This window comes from Podarcis pityusensis (assembly GCF_964106645.2).
Source record: "Podarcis pityusensis genome assembly, chromosome: 3".
Lineage (NCBI taxonomy): Eukaryota > Metazoa > Chordata > Lepidosauria > Squamata > Lacertidae > Podarcis > Podarcis pityusensis.
Window position 1 is genome coordinate 12,970,749 of NC_138026.1, and position 19,576 is coordinate 12,990,324.

Genomic DNA, 19,576 nt, shown 5'->3' on the forward strand with positions numbered 1-19,576 from the left:
TATCCTTGAGGGTCCTATGTATTGCATAACAATGGGTTGTTCTTCTTGTGCAATCAAAGACAACTTGGTGACATCATTTGCAAATGAGTTTCGCACCCACTTGAACATCTGTTCCTTTTAAAAAAAAAAAAAAATTATACTTTTCAAGTTTATACATTTCACTAGTTTTACAATCATTTTGACATTTCAAAACTTGACTTCCTTCCCCCTCTGTCTGTGGTTCCTTAAATTTATTCTTAATATCTTCTGCATATCCAAATTAACTTAAATTGCTCATTTATTCGTCTTCTTTAAATATATACTCTTATAAGACTGCAGGTTACTACAATAATCCTGCCAAGGTTCTTATCTGTTTACAATTTATCTGTAAATATTCAATAAACCATTTCCATTCTTTTATAAAAAGTTTGTTATCTTGATTTCTTATTCTTCTGATAAGTTTCGCCATTTCTGCATATTCCATAGGTTTTTGGATCCATTCTTCCTTTGCTGCGACTTCTTTTTGTTTTTGGGCAAGTAACATTCTTGCCACAGTAGTCGCATACATGAATAAGTTTCTATACAGTTTAGGTAGTTTTGTCCCTATAGTTCCCAAAATTAAAGCTTCTGGTGTTTGTTTGTTTGTTTACAAAAGTTATTTTAAACATCCTTTTCATTTCATTGTACAGACGTACCTTGTTTTGTGACCGGGATCTGTTCCGGAGCCCCAGCCGCTAGCCGAAAAGGACGTAGGGCAAAGCGCCACATCTGTGCATGCATGTGGAGTGGTTTGTGCTTCTGCGCATGCGGGAAGCGCAATTTAGCGCTTCTGCACATATGCGAGTGGCAAACCCAGAAGTAACCCATTCTGGTACTTCCGGGTTTGCCGCGGACGTTCGCCGGAATGGATGCTAGACAAGGTGGACGTTAGCGGAGGTATTACTGTATATCATTTCCCAGTGGAAAATGAACTTCTGTTTCTTCAGCAGAAAAGGAGTGACAAATTTTGACTAAACAAACTTCAAATCACCCTTGGCTAAACTGTTAATTAGCCCTGATCGCAGATCTGGTGAAACTACAACTAATCCAGAATGTGGCAGCTAGACTGGTGACTGGGAGCAGCCGCGAGACCATGTCTTGAAAACCTACATTGGCTCCCAGTACGTTTCTGAGCACAATTCAAAGTGTTGGTGCTGACTGCATCCTTTATCACCTTAACCATCATCTATGTTATATCCAATACAATATTTATCACTCATGCAATTTGTGAAAATTAGTCCAGGTAAATAAAGATTTTAGTTAGGAACAATGTTGTTTTAAAATACCCTCTATAACCTTCCCACGCCTTTGTAAACCTTTGGATTGTTTGATTCCTTCGATGGGGTTTTCTCTCCCTTCCAATCTCTGGCAACCAACATTCTCACTGCTGCTGTTGCGTATAAAAATATCCTTTTCTTATCACCTGGGATGTCTGTGGACAAAATACCTAGATAGAAGGTTTCTGGGTTTTGTTTTGTTTTACAAATATTTGTTTGAACATTTTCTGGGTCCTATTATTAATCATTTCCTCCTGCATCTTTTATGATAATCCAAATCTTTTACATCTCCCATTATGTCCAGAATTCAACCTTAAACTACAAGTGATAGCCTACTTATGATTTTAACTGTTTACAGTGGTCTTTAAGATAAGTTATAAATTTCCCCCATTCCTGCCAATGTTCTTATCTGTTTACAATTTATCTGTAAATATTCAATAAACCATTTCCATTACAATTGCACACCCCTCTGCAAAGGAGTCTTTAAAAATACCTCAAACCTGGGGGCTTAATTCATGGATGATGAAATGATCTTGAAAGATGTTGTCACCATCCTTTCCCCATTTTTGGCTTAACACTACGAGAAACTATTTTTCTAGCTGCTACAATGAGTGGTTGTCTGAGGCTCTGAGCATCAAACAGATTCAGAATCATTACCTGAGCCATTTTTTGTCTCTCCCTTTTCTAGCCTATGCACCACAGCACAGCTGTAACGTTAATTGCACGCAATTAAGACAATTTATTGCAAAGATATCAATTAGTAGTAAATTGTGCAGATTCTGCGGGGTCCGTAGCTGGAAATCTGGAATTATTCTTCTGTGCAATGTACTTTTTGCAAATGAGTAACCTTGTTGAATTGCTCTGCTGTTTCTATAAATAAAGATGAGCCAGGCCTCCTGTGGGGCATCGTTAATTATGACTAAATACTGGTATACAATCCCCTTTTCTTAAAGAAATCATTTGCAGTGCTTTACAAACACGGATGACCTTGTCAGAGCAATCCACATATTACAAAACACTTTTGCTGTTCTGACCCCTGAGGAGCTAGATGTGGGTGGTACAGCTCATCGGAAGCTATACTTCTAGGAATAAGGAAAACCTCTGTTATAAGACAGCATCTTAAAAAGAGACATCACCTTGCCAACAAAGGTCCGTATAGTAAAAGCTATGATTTTCCCAGTAGTGATGTATGGAAGTGAAAGCTGGACCATAAAGAAGGCTGATCACCGAAGAATTGATGCTTTTGAATTATGGTGCTGGAGGAGACTCTTGAGAGTCCCATGGACTGCAAGAAGATCAAACCTTTCCATTCTTAAGGAAATCAGCCCTGAGTACTCACTGGAAGGACAGATCCTGAAGCTGAGGCTCCAATACTTTGGCCACCTCATGAGAAGAGAAGACTTCCTGGAAAAGACCCTGATGTTGGGAAAGATGGAGGGCACAAGGAGAAGGGGATGACAGAGGATGAGATGGTTGGATAGAGTTCTCGAAGCTACCAGCATTAGTTTGACCAAACTGCGGGAGGCAGTGGAAGACAGAAGTGCCTGGTGTGCTCTGGTCCATGGGGTCACGAAGAGTCGGACACGACTAAACCACAACAACAACTGTTATAAGAATCTCAAATATAAAATAAATGTTCATAAATGCAGTGCTTTTTTCTAAAAAAAAATGTTTAGGGGTACTCTCATTTTGACTCAAGAAAATCACCACTTTATAGTTCAAATTGGGAAAAATAAATACAGTAAATGGACAAAAGTACAAAGATTCACAAAATGTTTAGGGGTAGGCGTACCCCCCAGAAAAAAGCACTGCATAAACGTACAAGGCAAACCATACATACACAAGCATATAAACCACGTGTCTGAAACAGTACAGGAGAACAATCCTGAAGCCATTTTGACTCTCCCAAATTGACCTCAAATATTTATCTGCAAGGAGGAAGGAAATGGGAAAAGCTTTCCAATTGTCTTTGGACTGTAGAGGCTTACACCTCCCTTTTCAAATACAGTTGGGTAAATATCTGTTAAGCTGAGCAAACTATCAATATGCGTAAGGAATTCAGGAACTAAAGCACAGTGGTACCTTGGTTCTCAAACTTAATCCGTTCCAGAAGTCCATTCCGAAACCAAAGTGTTCCAAAACCAAGGCGTGCTTTCCCATAGAAAGTAATGCAAAATGGATTAATCCGTTCCAGACTTTTAAAAACAACCCCTAAAACAGCAATTTAACATGAATTTCACTAACAAGACTAACAAAAAAATAAAGCAATAATCAATGTACTGTACTATAAAATAAATAAGACGGTATTGTATATGATAAAAATTAAAATTAATTGTTTTTCTTACATGCACTGATGATAGGCATTGTTTGGATGGGGGGCTTTGATCCATTTCCACAGTCACACAATCAATCAATCAATCAATCAATCAGTACCTGAACTGGGTTCCACACAGTCACAAAAACAAATGAACCGAAAAAGCCTCAAAAACGCAAAATAAATAGCAAAAACAAAAGCGCCAAATACAGTGGTACCTTGGTTCTCGAACTTAATCCGCTCCAGAAGTCCGTTTGACTCCCAAAATGTTTGAAAACCAAGGAGCGGCTTCTGATTGGTGCAGGAGCCTCGGAAACAATAGCCGACAGCTGCATTGCATGTTTGGCTTCAGAAAAATGTTCTAAAACCAGAACACTGGGTTTCCGGTGTTTGGGAACCAAGGCATTTGAGTACCAAGGCGTTTGAAAACCAAGGTACCACTGTATTTACCATCTCAAAGGAATGGCCAGGCTATCCAGAAAATGCAAGCAAGCATAATGCAAGCATTATGAGGTATCCTGGCAGACAGGAGAGAAGCAACACTCAAATTTCCGCTGCAGACCTCCTCCTTCTGTGATGTATGTATGTTTTGGAGGGGGTGGTCTTGAGCTACAGAGGGGGCAATTTCAAAAGTCTGTATAGGGGCTCACACACCATTGTTCCGTGTTCTCCTCCCTCCTGTGTGTGGTGAGTGGGGACTCTGTTGCAACAGTTTATTTCCTTTAATAAAGATCAGGCTTACTAGCCGCTTTGCTTCTCAATATACTGTATTTTTCCCCCCATAGGACGCACCTAGTTTTTTGGGGGGGAAATAAAGAAAAAAAAATTATTCCCCCCCCAGGCCGAGCTTCCCCCAACCCCAGCCCCGAGAACAGCCTGCTATCCGCAAGCCTAGGGAGCCCGGCGGGAAGTCGCGCCGGTCTCCCCAGGCTTGCGGAGAGCTGCGCGAAGCCCGGGCGCGCTCTTCAGCGTGCCCCAGGCTTCAGAATGCAGGCAGCTCTGCGCAACCCTCAGGAGCCCATTTTTTTAAAGTCCTCGTGCAGAGCTGTCAACAATCTCTACTAATGGACACCTTTTCATATATACATTTTAACATACACATTTTGGCCAACGAACTTCCCTAACATAATTCATTTTCAGTTATTTGAAATGATTCTACTCTTTTAGGACCCTGTGTGTTTGTGTTTTATTCTGTTTTATTCTGCACTGCTTTGATGGCATCATGCTCTGAAATGCTGCATAAATTTGGTAAATAGATAGTGATATTTTTGTATATTTTCATGAATGTATGCATTTTCTGCACATTTCTTTGTCTGGAGCACCACACGGCAAAAATGTAGAGAAGTGCAAATGTGAAAGGATAGCTGTAATTCAGTTTTCACGGTTTTTCAGTGAGTTAAAATTAGGTCGCTTCCCATTAAAATGTGAGCTGAGCTGATTTCTCCCAGTACAGACCCATTCATACCACAAGAAGACCTAAACGGCTTAGGTGCAGGATCCTTTAAAGATCACCTCATCCCATACCATCCTGCCTGCTCCCCTGAGATCCAAAGAACAGGCCTTTCTCTGTGTCTCACTGAGGCAGAGCTGGGTGGAAAATAGGCAGGGTCTTCTCAGTGGTTGCCCCATGTAAGAATGAAACACTTTGCTCTAGGAACCGCAGGTCCCTCACATGTTTTTCTCTTGCTACTGAAACCCTATTTATTCTAGAAAGCTTTCATTTTATGAGACTGTGTTTTTATTATTTCTTTAAACTACTGCATCCCCCCTCTTTCTTTTTCTTTTTCTTTTTCTTTCTTTTCTTTCTTTTTGCTTTATACTATGTTACAAAAGCACTTTATGTTGTCGCAAGCCACCCTGAGTGTGCTTTGACACTTAGAAGGGTGGGATAAAACTTCCAGCTAAATAAATAAATTGCTGTTCGATAAGTCACCAAGAGGCAGCTTACAGGAGCTGCTGTAACGTTTGCAAGATATTGGTCTGCAGAACGTGAATACCGTATTTTTCGCCCTATAGGACGCACTTTTTCCCCTCCAAAAATGAAGGGGAAATGTGGGTGCGTCCTATGGGGCGAATACAGGCTTTCGCTGAAGCCTGGAGAGCGAGAGGCTCTCACTCTCAAGGCTTCAGGAAGCTCTGTGCAACCCTCTGGAGCCCGGCACCAAGCCGTGCCAGCCTCCGGAGGGTCGCGCAGAGCTGCCTGCCCTCCCAGGGTCCGCGCAGCTCTGCGTGACCCTCCGGAGCCTGGCGCCAAGCCGCGCCGGGCTCCGGAGGGTTGCACAGAGCTGCCTGCATTTCGAAGCCTCGGGCGCGCTGAAGAGCGCACCCGGGCTTTGCACAGCTGTCCGCAAGCCTGGGGAGACCGACGCGGCTCCCTAGGCTTGTGGATAGCAGGCTGTTCTGGGGGGCTGTTGTTGGGGGAAGCTCGGGCTTCCCCCGCGCCAGCCCCGTGCCTGGGGGGGGGGAATATTTTTTTTTCTTTATTTCCCCCCCCCAAAAAAACCTAGGTGCGTCCTATAGGGCGGTGCGTCCTATGGGGCGAAAAATACGGTCTTAATGTGTGAAAAAGTATATCAGCTTACTGTGAAGAGGAGATGCACAGCCTTGGGCTGTAGTCCTTGTATTTTGCCCTGTCTTGCAAAAGTAGCATAGAGAAGTTCTCATAGAATATTCTATCTCCTGCAACCTACTTTATAGGTGCCTGAATGGTTTTATTCCTTTCAATTTTATTGTGGCCACATATGTATTTGCAATCTCCCTGGTCGTGAATGGGGTAGCTGTGCCCCTGAAGGACCAGGTGTGCAGCCTGGGAGTCATTTTGGACTCACAGCTGTCCATGGAGGCACAGGTCAATTCTGTGTCCAGGGCAGCTGTTTATCAGCTCCATCTGGTACGCAGGCTGAGACCCTACCTGTCCGCAGACTGTCTCGCCAGAGTGGTGCATGCTCTAGTTATCTCCTGCTTAGACTACTGCAATGCGCTCTACGTGGGCCTACCTTTGAAGGTGACCCGGAAACTACAACTAATCCAGAATGTGGCAGCTACACTGGTGGATGGGAGTGGCCGCTGAGACCATATAACACTGGTCCTGAAAGACCTACATTGGCTCCCAGTACATTTCTGAGCACAATTCAAAGTGTTGGTGCTGACCTTTAAAGCCCTAAACGACCTCGGCGCAGTATACCTGAAGGTGCATCTCCACCCCCATCATTCAGCCAGGACACTGAGATCCAGCGCCGAGGGCCTTCTGGCGGTTCCCTCATTGTGAGAAGTGAGGTTACAGGGAACCAGGCAGAGGGCCTTCTTGGTATTGACGCCCACCCTGTGGAAAGCTCTCCCATCAGATGTCAAGGAAATGAACAACTATCTGACTTTTAGAAGACATCTGAAGGCAGCCCTGTTTAGGGAAGTTTTTAATATTTAACGTTTTATTCTGTTGGGAACCGCCCAGAGTGGCTGGGAAAACCCAGCCGGATGGGCGGGGTATAAATAATAAATTATTTTTATTTTTATCTGAAATGCCTATGTTTACCACTCTGAAATCCATTTCTGGATGAAGGATGATTTATAAATTTTAAAAATAAATAAGCCATCTTGGATCTCGGGGAGATCAGGAGCCACAACTGATATTCCTCCACATAAATGTCATGTGTGCCATCTCTGTCTCTGGCCACTTCTGTCTCTGTCATTTTTTTGCTCCACCCATCTGCACATGTCTAGTTCCTCTTCATTGCCATTCCTGGTTGTTTCTCCTCTTCATATTCTGGTGGGTTCCCGGGATGTTCCCCCAATCTCTACCTACCCCCTCACTTTCAAGTCAATCTTCCTGTTGACAGCCAGATTGCTGCACAACTACAGTGGCACCTCGGGTTACAGACTCTTCAGGTTACAAACTCCGCTAACCCAGAAATAGTACCTCGGTTTAAGAACTTTGCTTCAGGATGAGAACAGAAATTGCATCAGTGGAAGGCCCCATTAGCTAAAGTGGTACCTCAGGTTAAGAACAGACCTCTGGAACGAATTAAGTTCTTAACCTGAGGTACCACTGTATTTCTGAAGTGGAGGAGACACTGAAAATACATTCATGTGGAATACAGTTTTGAAAATCTGAGTCTCCAATATAACGCTTGATGGCTTATTTAAGGTTTGTTTGGTTTGTCATGTCTGCGAGATAGCGGTTATGTCAACATCCAGGCAATTGCCTCTTGTTCAGATTTAATTAACAGACGCATCTCAGTGAGAAGAGTCCTCTCTCCCACAGTGTTGATGCGTCATCGAGGAAAAGTGATTTCATAAACTGAAATCCTCTCACTGTCAATGGGCACAGGTTTCGGAGGAGTTCCCTGATGCCAAGTTCATCCTATCAACTAAAGTAGGGAAAGGTTGAGGACAGAAGGAGAAGGGGACGACAGAGGACGAGAGGGTTGGACAGTGTTCTCAAAGCTACCAGCATGAGTTTGACCAAACTGTGGGAGGCAGTGGAAGACAGGAGTGCCTGGCGTGCTCTGGTCCATGGGGTCACGAAGAGTCGGACACGACTAAACGACTAAACAACAACAATAAAGTAGTTTAGATGCTCTCTGAAAGCTGGGTCAGCCTTAACCACTGTAAATTATGACTGATGGACTTCAGTCCTTATAGAAGACAGGTGTCAGGTCAAGGACTCAACTCCCCCCCCCCTTTGGCAGTAGATAAGTAGAACAAAGAGAAAGGAGTCTCTTACCAGTTAGAAATTTTAATGATCACAGCGAGAGAATAAAGAATCCATTCCGAGGGATGAAGGTGCTCCCAATTAAGGGTTCCACCCACTTCCCCCCTAGTCACCCACGTCACTTCTGCGTCTTGCAACCTGATCTCGCAACCATTGTGCTTTCTGTACTGCCACCTTATCTGCTCTCCTTGACCTTGGGCTGAGCGGATGGATGCTTTCCAGCAAAAGTGAGTCTGTTAACTCTCTCTGTCCCAGTTCTTCTCCTCCTAGCTGTTCACCACCCAGTTCTTCCCAATTTCTGTCTTCTAAACTATGTCCCTTTGCAAACCACTGTTCCAAATCTATATTGTCCCACTGTCCCTGGGAAGATTCAGGATCCTGATCAGGAGCAGGGGGAGGGGGAGACTCCCACCATCCCTCATCAGTGCAGCCCTCCTCAGCACGGTCCCTGACAGCAGGTGTGCTTCATCAGTTTATGCCAATAGTGAAATGTCACCGTTTATGGGACCTCCCATGGTGTGTCATAGAAAAAAGAAGGGCGTCCTTGCTGCTTTTCCTCAGAAGTTCTTCCTCAGTGTGAAGTGGGGTGGGGAACATTTTGTGCTGTATAACACCCATGATCAGAAGGCATTATGGCATTATGGAAACCAGCTTTGTAAGCAAGGCAATGATGTTCAAGGAATATGTTCAGCTTGTATTCCAATGTGAACGGACCTGTTCCTTACCTCCTTTTTCAATACACATTTTCACATGGATTTGTTTCTAAAATTCTGCACAATAACATGGAATGGGGTGTGTGGAACAAACTTTAAAATGTGCTACTGACATGGACTGGAAGTAGACTGCAGAAACAGTCAGATGGGTGGGGTATAAATTATTATTATTAGTAGTATTAGTATTATTACTTAATAAGTTATCAAGCTCCATTGCTTTATCCTTTCCTGATGGCATAGGGGGTAACAGAGAAGGCCATGTCCCCATATTTCTTCTTTCAGTGAAGACAACTTTCATGCAGGACAAAGACCCAACCCACAGTCCAACCATTTCTACTCAAGTTTTGAAGCTTGGGGAACTGGAACAGCTGGGGCTTTGTGGTACATTCTGATCCTTAGAAATGGCTGTTTTAATACTGTCACCAACTTTGAATAAAGTTCTGACCATCTGAGGTAAAACGTTGTTTGTGAGATCTTTCCTTGCAGTCACTTTGCATCGGATTAGCAGCTCCATGGAGGCTGACTTGGTGTCTTTAGAAAACAGAAATGAATCAGTTCTTCTTCGTGATTGCACCAAGGAAGCAAACATTTGGGTTCCTATTGAAGAGAGTGACTAATACCCCAGAAATAGAACAACATCACCTTGGGAACAATCTATGACTGTTCTCTAGCTCATAAGAATTGCCTGGCACAGTTAAATGATTTGACGGTGAGAGCAGTAATCTAAGAGGGTTCTTTGAAAATACCTGGCACTGACGCACAGATATAATCCAGAAGAGAATTGTTTGTGTGAGGTCACTAATCTAATGTTGCTTTTCAAAATGATCATCATAGCATGCAAATGTCCAGAGTGAAACCTGTTTGATTTCGGTTCACTGAATTTATTCCTCTTTCTTTCTTTCTTTCTTTCTTTCTTTCTTTCTTTCTTTGTTCTAGGCTTGCTGGCAGAGCCAAGGAAATTAGCTTGACGCAGAGGGCCAGCCCACACACCCACAGCCAAAATGGCCGAAGACGCTGACATGCGCAATGAGTTGGAAGAAATGCAGCAGCGTGCTGACCAGATGACCGATGAGGTGAGGGAAATGTGGCTGGAATGATAAGCAGGAAAAAAACCCCACAGCCTCCTCATGCAGCCTGTTGTCTGCAGGCTAAGATCCTCACCCAGATAAATGTGGACTTTTTCTGTTGGTTCCTGCGTTCTCAGCTCCATCATTTTGATGTTCTGAACTCAGAAATGAGAAAGCTGCTGCTACACCTTCCACCATCCCTAGCCATTGGCAGGGGCGGAGGAAGGGGGTGCGGTGGGTGCGGACCGCCCCGGGTGTCACCACTGAGGGGGTGACAAAATGCCAGGCGACACTCACCATGGGGCCTGCAGCATGCCCGAGACATGCATCTCTCCTGGGAGAGACGCTGTGGCTTGGGCGCACGCAGGCTCCGTGCTGCCCAAATTGTCCGCCCACTGCCTCCCCACCCCCAGCTGTAGGGCGGCTGAGTGGGAGGAGGCAGGCAGACTCCGGAGGCCCCGTGGTGCGCCCTGCCCCTAGGGGCAGCTCGCCCCACCCCTGGGCGCGCCGCCCTAGGTGCCTGAGTGGCTTCCTCCACCGCTGGCCGTTGGCCATGCTGGCTGAGACTGATGGGAGCTGGAGTCCAAGAGCAAGCAGAGAGCCATAGCTTCCCCACCAACTAGAGAAGCAAGAGTTTGAACCCAGGGCCTTCTGCATGAAAAAACCAGGTGCTCTACTAATGAGCTGTGACCCTTCTCATGAAAGAATGCAGAAGAGTAATTCCAGAGGGGTCAAAATATTGTCCAACGACAAGGCCTCTCCCAGATTCTGCTGTTGACTTTGTGAAGTCTTCATGTAGGAAGGAAGAACGCCTCTGGTGACTTAATTTTTTAAGTGTCTTTTGTTTGTTTAAAACATACCAGAAAGTGCAAATTGAGTCATTTTTCTGTGCCTTTCATTTATGCACCTCGGCAAGCAAAGAAGAACCTGTGGCCCTCTAGGAGTTGTTGGACTTCAGTTCCCATCAGCCCCAAACAGTATAGCCAGTGACCAGGGATGGTGGGAATTGTAGTCCACCAACATCTGGAGAACTACTGGTTCCTCTTCTCTGTTCTAGTCTTTACAACCAACAAACAAGCTAGGGCATTTAGCTAGGTACAGATCTAACAAGCTTCTTTGGGCAGCCTCTTTGAGCAGTATTTTGGGTGGGGGAAAGATGGCATAAATTATCTAAATAAGCAACCACACATGTACTGCTCATTGAAGGTGTATTGCTCCTTGTGGGATTTAGTCCATGTTATGCCGCCATCACAAAGAACTTTAGAATGAAGCTTTTCCCCCATTGGTGATACATTTATCACCAATGCTTCTCCCAACTAACCTGCAAATTTTTGGTTGTAAGGTTCTCATGACTTCCTCTACTTAGAACCTGGACAAGAACCTTGTCCTTTTCACCTGAAGCAGCCATAGTCTGGTGTGGTATAGTTGGAAAACAATCAGAAGAGTTAGAGTGGTATAGTGTTAGACTAGGACTAGAGGGACCCAGATTCAAACCCCTGCTTCACGAAGCTCACTGGCTGGTTGTGGGCCAATCACTATCTCTTAGCCCAGCCTATGTCATGGGGTTGTTGGGGAAATAAAGTGAGAGGGGGAAGAGAACCATGTAAATAAATTAAAATAAGACAGATGTCATCATTTTTTTTTTTTTTGATGTACTTATGCTCTGCATGTTTCTGAGCTGAAACTGTTTAGCAATTCTAACTCTCTTCCTCTGTCCCCCCCCCCCCCATTTCCTTCTCAGTCACTCGAAAGCACTCGTCGTATGCTGCAGCTTGTGGAAGAGGTAAGGAATCCATGGTTTAACTTCAGTGTTTTCTCGGGAATGCTGAATGGTTTGCAGGAGTTGACCCATCTCAAAGCCCATGATGTGCATGATGACGAAGGTCCCACTCATTGCCTCCTGGAGATTGTCCCATCTATGGAATGACCTCTCTAAACACAGTGGTTTGTTTTTATTTCAAAGCACTTCTACAGTTTTGGGTGAATGCACATGCTCATCCAGCATACATTAAGCCAGGTGGTGGTGCCTTCTCCATGCTCATTGTTAGGAACGTGCCCCACCCACCCACACCAGAGCACAGAGGAAGAGTCAGCCTCAGAAACTGAGCTAAGCGAGCAAGGGGCCAACTCTGCAGATGAGAGCTGGCTGTCAGAGTCTAGAAAGGGCAGCCCAGCCCCCTTCCTTCCCAGGGAAGATGCTGTTAGCTCACAAGGAGAGGGAGAGTTAGAAGGAGGCCAGAGCATTGGCAGGCAGCCAGCAGATAAGCCAGAGTCTGATATTGTGTATTCTGGGAGTGGGGAGGACGCGGGCTAGCCGTTCAGTCCCCGCACTAGGAGACTGGAGAAGCTCAGAGAACAACGGAAGAAAAGGAGAAGAAAGGTGGGATTTTGGCGTCCTTCCTGTTGGAGGAGGGACAATGATTCAGACTGATCAACTACTGTTAATGCAAGCAGGCGGGGGCTGTGCTCTGGATGTGTTTTTCTTGTAAATAAACATACATAAAACTGACAGAGTCACTGCTGCAATGCCACACAACGGAAAGCTTCCTGCAGCTGCTTTTTGGTGGTGTGGCAGAAGAATACATAATACCAGAAATGTTGTGTTACTGCTGTCCTGTTAAGATGGATAGAGCCAACAACTTTCAATTTGACATCAGTATGAATCCGTCAGATTGACAGGTATCAAAGGTGGCTTTCTCATTAATTCAGAGCTCTTTTTGTCCATGCTGTCACTTCTGGATGGAGGTGGTAGCTCTCATTGCACCCTCCCTTTGAAATGCTATGCTGTCCAGAATAAATGAAACCCAAACCTGCAAGTGCACTCCAGATTGTGCATAAAATAGGCTCCAGCACTACTGCTCATCAACTGATAGGCAGTAGAGCTGGATTTGGTGGTCACATACTGTGCCTGGGCTGGGCATGGTGTTTTGAAGTCCTGAGACTTCCAAACTCCTAATTGCTTGGCAACAAGGTGGGCATTCCTGCCCCGTCAAATTTGGCCCACAAGACTAGACCCTGGACTGCATGGAGCCCAAAAGGTTCACGACCCCTGAGCTACTCTGCCCACCAGCAGCTCTCAGACAAGGATCATGCCCATCAGCTGCTTTCTGATCTTTCCTACGGGAGATGCCATTGACAGAGCCCAGATACCAGCTGAGTGCAAGCTATTTGCTCTAGTGCTGAGCCTCTCCCCTGTTGATGGTGATGTCTTGGCTGTGATCGTGCAGCAAATTTATAACAGGGCACTAGGGCAGAATGAAGGCCTTTTGCAAAGGGGAAGAAGGCAAGTTTCACATATAGGTGAGTGTCACCAAATCTGGAGCAGACATCCTTTCCTATTGAAACATTTGACCTCTGGGCCAAGTCTGGAGGAGAAAAACATGAAGGAAAAGGCCAGTTCTCATGATAAATCAGCTTGGCATTTAAGCATTCTGCTTTCAGAAAAGAACAGCTATCAAGGGAAATGTCATGAACTACTGGTGTTAGGGATGGGTTTAATTTTTGTGCTGTTCTATTTTTCATTTTTGCAGTGATAACAATTGGGAGGGTAGGGAAAGCATGTATGAAATCTTCTCCCAAAGATCAGCACTGTCCTAGCATAAAGCTGCAGTCCTGAGCACATTTACTTAAGAGAGTAAGCTCATTGGCCACTGGGAGGGCCATAGCTCAGGAGTCTGCATGCATCAACATTGAATGCAGAAGATGCCTGCCTCAAACCCTGGTGCCTCTAGGTGGGGCTGTTAGTATTCCCTGCCTGAAACCATGGAGAACCACTTCCATTCAGTGTAGACAATACTGAGCTAGATTGAGTCATTAGTCTGATTAGCTTCAGACTTTAGATTAGCTTCAACCAGAGTCAGGGCCTTTTCAACACTGGCTCCGGCCTGGTGGAACGCTCTGTCTCATGAGACCAGGGCCCTGCAGGATCTGATTTCTTTCCGCAGGGCCTGTAAGACAGAGTTGTTCCGCCTGGCCTTTGGCTTGGAGCCAATTTGATTCCCTCCCCCTCTTTCTTTTTCTTTTCTCCTCCTGTGATGAGGCTGCATTTTAATATTTTAATGTTTCAATATTTTAATGTTGCATTTTAATCTTGTTTTTAAGTTGTATTCATTCAACTTGTTTTTATTATTGCTTGTTAGCCGCCCTGAGCCCAGCCTTGGCTGTGGAGGGCGGGGTATAAATAAAAATTATTATTATTATTATTATTAGTGTAAGAAATCTTCCTATATGCCTAATTATAAGCGAATTAGTGCTGCACATCACCTTTTCCTCTGAAGTCATGACTCTCTTGAAACACACACACACACACAAATGCACACATTATGGCAAAGATTTTTTTCCCATGTTCGCATGCCCCAGTGGAAATGAAAAGGTTTCTTTATGATGGGGGAAGGTTCTCTAAAAAGGGGCTCCATTTTTTTGCAGGAGTCAAGAAATGAGCAGGAGTGGGTGGCATCTAGAGGGAGATGATTGCCTTCCAAGTGATTACCTTTCCATATTTTAATGGGCCATTGGGCTACACCAGCCTTTAACCTGGTGCTCTCCAGATCTTTTGGACTACAACTCCAAAACATAGTAGCCCAAACCACATGGAGAGCACCTAGGTGGTTAAGGCTGGGCTACAGGATGGTGTCAACACACGCAAATGGTAAATAAGGAGTTCCTTGTACAGCTGGGAGGCGCAGGGCTGAGAAAATAAATTGTAACTCATGCCTAAGAAATGGTTCTGCAGCCATTCCTGTGTCCTTAGGCAACTGACACATCCTTTTAGTGTCTTCTAACTGTTGGCAATGTCAGGCTGTCCTAGTAGTTTAATGTCTCTCCTACCTCAATCAAAACAAGGTTGCTACCCCAGAGTAAATGAAATAAAATGTATTTAATTGCCTGCTTTTAGACTGTGTGCTCTGTTCCTCCAAGCAGACATGATATGTTCCCTTTCGATCTTGAGGAGTGCTTATGGGACATGATGACATACAAGTGTTTGGAGTGGTTTCTCACACACAATCTCTTGCTGCACAGCCCATTCTGTTCAGGAGGGTCTTTTCATATCCATGAGCAGGTGGGAACAAGGGATGGACAAGTCCTCTTCTACCATCCCCCATCCATGAGCTCTTCTTAGCAGGGCCGGCCCACCTATGAGGCAGAGGGAAGCAGCTGCCTTGGGCGGCCGAAGCTCCCAAGGTGGTACCCCTGTGGGTGCCCCACTGTCCCCCTGCCTCCACCGGTGGCAGAGAAGCAGTGCCACCATCAACACTGATTTCGGTGAGATCTTGCAAGACCTTGCCAGAACCTACAGTAGGTGCCGCCACTTTGCTTCTTAGGATTCAAGCCTTTCTCTTTGCTTAGACAACTTTTGACCCACCAAACTGAAACCATAACATCTCAGAGAATCTTCTCATAAATTTTCCGAGAGCTCCCCCGAGCCTCTCCACTTTTGGGGAAATTCTGCCTCCCTCAACAGAGACTGTTCAGTGAAATCCTCCACTCCCTATCCCTGTTTGACTCAGCATGGGTATTTGTGAGGGCCATTCTCCATCAAACTATGTGTGGCATTCACTAACCAAGGTTCAGATTCTGTTTCCGGTTCTCACTCAAGCAGAGACTATTCTTTGTCTTGTCCACATTCCTGCCTCTGCCTTCCTTCACCTTAATCTTGATTTCTGGTTTTTTAATATTGTATTTATTTACCCTTATCGTGACACGAGTGGTGCTGTGGTCTAAACCACTGAGCCTCTTGGGCTTGCCGATCGGAAGGTCGGCAGTTCGAATCCACTTGACAGGGTGAGCTCCTGTTGCTCTGTCCCAGCTTCTGCCAAGCTAGCAGTTCAAAATCACACCAGTGCAAGTAGATAAATAGGTACCACTGAGGTGGGAAGGTAAATGGCATTTCCGTGCGCTCTGGTTTCCGTCACGGTGTCCCGTTGCACCAGAAGCGTTTCAGTCATGCTGGCCACATGACCCAGAAAGCTGTCTGTGGACAAACGCTGGCTCCCTCGGCCTCAAAGCAAGATGAGCGCAGCAACCCCATAGTTGCCTTTGACTGGACTTAACTGTCCAGGGGTCCTTTACATTTTTTTACCTGTAGAATATCACCCACTGACTCCATGACAAAATTGCTGCTCGCATCAACAATAGCATCATTACATGAGTTATGAGTAATCAAAGATTTGATCCTGTGTTCCTACAGGTCAGACTAATTGAGTTCAATGGAAATTTGACTGGACTTAACTGTCCAGGGTCCTTTAACTTTAACTTTTTTTACCATATTTACCCTTAGTGACTAGCCTAACTTGGTGAGTGTGCTTATGCATCACAACTCTCTGTCCTTCACCCAGGCAAGCAAAAGGCGCTGCCAAAATTTAATAATACATTGCAGCCAGGCAAAAACACCCAGGGTGGAAAGCAGTGCCAATGAGGGGTGAGGTCTAGATAGATTGGGTGTGGCCTGGAGCAGAACCAGACAAAGAACCCTTGAAGGCCACATTCTGAAGTTCTCCATCCCTGCCTCACATGAACACCCTACCTGATAGTCATGCCCTGTAGGGGAAGGGAGAAGATGTGATTTTATTCCCCCATCATTTGTAGGAGAGACTAGAGGAGAATATTGTCCAAGTGAGGCCTAGGTCCACAAATACTATTAGTCCAAGGGTTGCACATATTTGATATAAACCATTTCTTAGCTGTTTTGCCCACCTTGGTGTTAACAGTTCTGTTTCCATTGCATTTCAAGGGTGTCAATTTTGGGAAGTTCAGAGTAGCTACCGCCATAAAATATGGCAGCCACTCTGAACTGGTCTTTGACCGTAATAAATTATTATTATTATTATTATTATTATTATTATTATTATTATTTTATGGCAGCCACTGGCAGAGGAAGAGGAGTGCAGGGGGAGCACACTGCCCCTGGTAGTGCAATCCCAGTGGGGTGTCATCGCGGCTGCTCCCACACCCATGCTGGGCACCATGCCCCCACAGGTGGCATGCCACGCCCCCAGGATGTGTTCCACGCTCCCAGGACACGCGGCATCCCTGCTCCCACCTGCTCTCCACCCCCCCCCCCACCCCCAGTGCTGGAGCATGAAGCTCTGCCACTGATGGCAGCTACAGAAAAAGACAACCTTTGACAGAATGGGTGAATCATTCCTCCAACAGCTCATTTTATTGGAGAGGTGCAGTCTAGACAAAGGGCAGTGACTTGTTAAAAATCTAATATCACACAGAGCTATTCCATGCAGCTCTTATTTTTAAAACCTGAGCTACCAGGGGAAACTCCCCTGTTTCTTTCCTTCTTTTTTAACAATGTCTTGCAATAAAGCTAAAGGTGATTTATTCAAAAGCAGACCCCAAGGTTTAAAAATGCTGCTTGGGAGCTAGAGAGGCATTGAAGGTTAACAAAGTACACCTATGTATGTATGTATGTGTAATCAGAAGTAAGAATAATTGAGTTCAATGGAAATTACTCCCAGACAAACATGCTGAAGAATGAGTGGGGAAAAAATGAAAAAACAAAGAGGGGAAATGGACTATTTCACCTTGAATTATGGGGTCCATTTCACAAATTTTAAATCACTGTTTCTCCCCAGCCCCAAAATTTGGTTCACACATCCAGTTTTTTTTAAGACGAGCCTCGCTTTTCCTTTTGCTCCTTCTCAAACTGTCAAGTATTGCAATGAATACTAATGCAGTAGAGAATCTTCCATGTATTTCATAGTGTTAATGGATGCAATTGAGGAATTAGATTCACTTAGCATTTAAAGCTGAACCTACCTGATTCACATCCCCCGAAAACAAGATGCAAACCGAAACACAGCAATCCCTCAAAATTCACATTTTTCTGAATTTTGTAATGGAGTTCTCCAGCAGAGCAATGTGTTCAAGTATGCATATGCCAAGGTAAAATGTGCATTAAAATGCATATATTAGTGACAATAGCATGCAGAAATGCATTATATTAGGGAAAATAGAAATATTGAAGAAAAAATGTCTATATTAGGCAAAATTGCATTTTAAAATCTGTATATTGGGATAAATTTTCACTAAAATGCTGGTGACTTCTTTTTTACAAACATTGCAAGCAAATGTGGAAATGTGGAGAAGTAAATTTAAGACTGGAAAAATGAGAAACTACAAGAAACCAACTGACAGCTTCATCATCTCTCATGTGATGGGTTCCTGTTGATTCCCTTATCCCTTGCCATTCCTTTCACTGTTGATCTTTGAGCTTCTAATTTTTTCCAGATCTAGGGCTGCTTGTTCTCCCACTAATTTCTTTCTTTCTCTATCTCTGTCTCTTCGTTTCATCCTCTTATTCTTGCTGGAATGTAGAGCAAAGATGCTGGTATCAGGACCTTGGTTATGTTGGATGAGCAAGGAGGTAAGTTCAGATCATTTTAATAATAATAATAATAATAATAATAATAATAATAATAATAATAATAATTTTATTATTTGTGCCCCGCCCATCTGACTGGGTTACCCCAGGCAGCTTCCAACAAAGATAAGAAGTCAAAAGCATCTTTTCAATGAAGTGAATGATTAACTGTAGATATCTTTTAAAGGTATCAGTAACGCATGCATGTACGAACCTGGTTACCAGGGACAGAAAGTTGAAAACGTCTTTTCCCAGCACCCATCGGAATCAACAGGAATTCCTGAACCTAACATTTCCAAAATAACCCCGCTGCTTTTTAGAGTGTGAGGTTCGAAGACTGTAGCCGTTCAATTTTGGCCATGCTTATCTACACAAAGGATCTGTAAGCCAAAGCTCTACAAGTCCGCAGTGTGCCTACAGAATTCTGCGGAACCTGAGGTTGCCCCATCATCTTCGATGTCAACAAACATAAGCCTTTGCACACATGGAACATGGACAACATTGAACAAAATGGGGCACATCCACCTTGCTGTTGGCTCACTAGAGCTCTCGCCAGAGTAGTTAAATCGAGGCAAGGGTGCTTAGTAGTTCATAATCAGTTTGACTGATGGAAGCTCCGTTTCACTCCTAAGTACAGGTTACTTTGGGGGATCAAATTCTCTAAACTCTGGGTGTAAGAAGTAATCTCGATACTCAATTCCTATTGAGCATTGAGACCTAAAGGGCAAAGCTGGATATAGAGAGCATGCAACCATATTGCAGAGGCAGGTGACAAGATTTTGAAAGTGATCACCGCACCAATTTCAATGTTATTTAACCAAATTTGTATCCCTTTTTTTTAAAAGCGTTGTGCAGGTTGGATAAATGTGACTTGGGGAAAATGCGATTTGCCTATTGTGTGCAGCTGGAGCAGCTGTGTCTCTGCTGTCTTCGGGGACCCCTCCTGTTATTTGTGCCTTAGCAATGTATGCCTCGGCAGATGATCCGATTCATGAAACCGTTTGTTAACCTTGCCATGTGATCTTTTCCCAGATGACCCTGACAGCAGGAGTTACTTATGATTGTTAGGTGTTATATAGAGGATTCTGATATGGATCATTGGAAG

General features: G+C 44.4%; 1 protein-coding gene across 2 annotated transcripts in view; it reads left to right on the forward strand.

The window, feature by feature from the left end:
- SNAP25 (synaptosome associated protein 25) overlaps positions 1-19,576 on the forward strand; it is a 77,780-nt gene that overhangs the window by 43,721 nt on the left and 14,483 nt on the right. For both annotated transcript variants that reach the window (XM_080999385.1, XM_080999384.1), the window contains exons 2-4: positions 9,970-10,106; positions 11,842-11,883; positions 18,426-18,474. In XM_080999385.1, coding sequence (XP_080855511.1) covers positions 10,035-10,106; positions 11,842-11,883; positions 18,426-18,474 — 163 coding nt within the window. In that variant the 5' untranslated portion in view covers positions 9,970-10,034. The remainder of the gene's footprint in view (positions 1-9,969; positions 10,107-11,841; positions 11,884-18,425; positions 18,475-19,576) is intronic.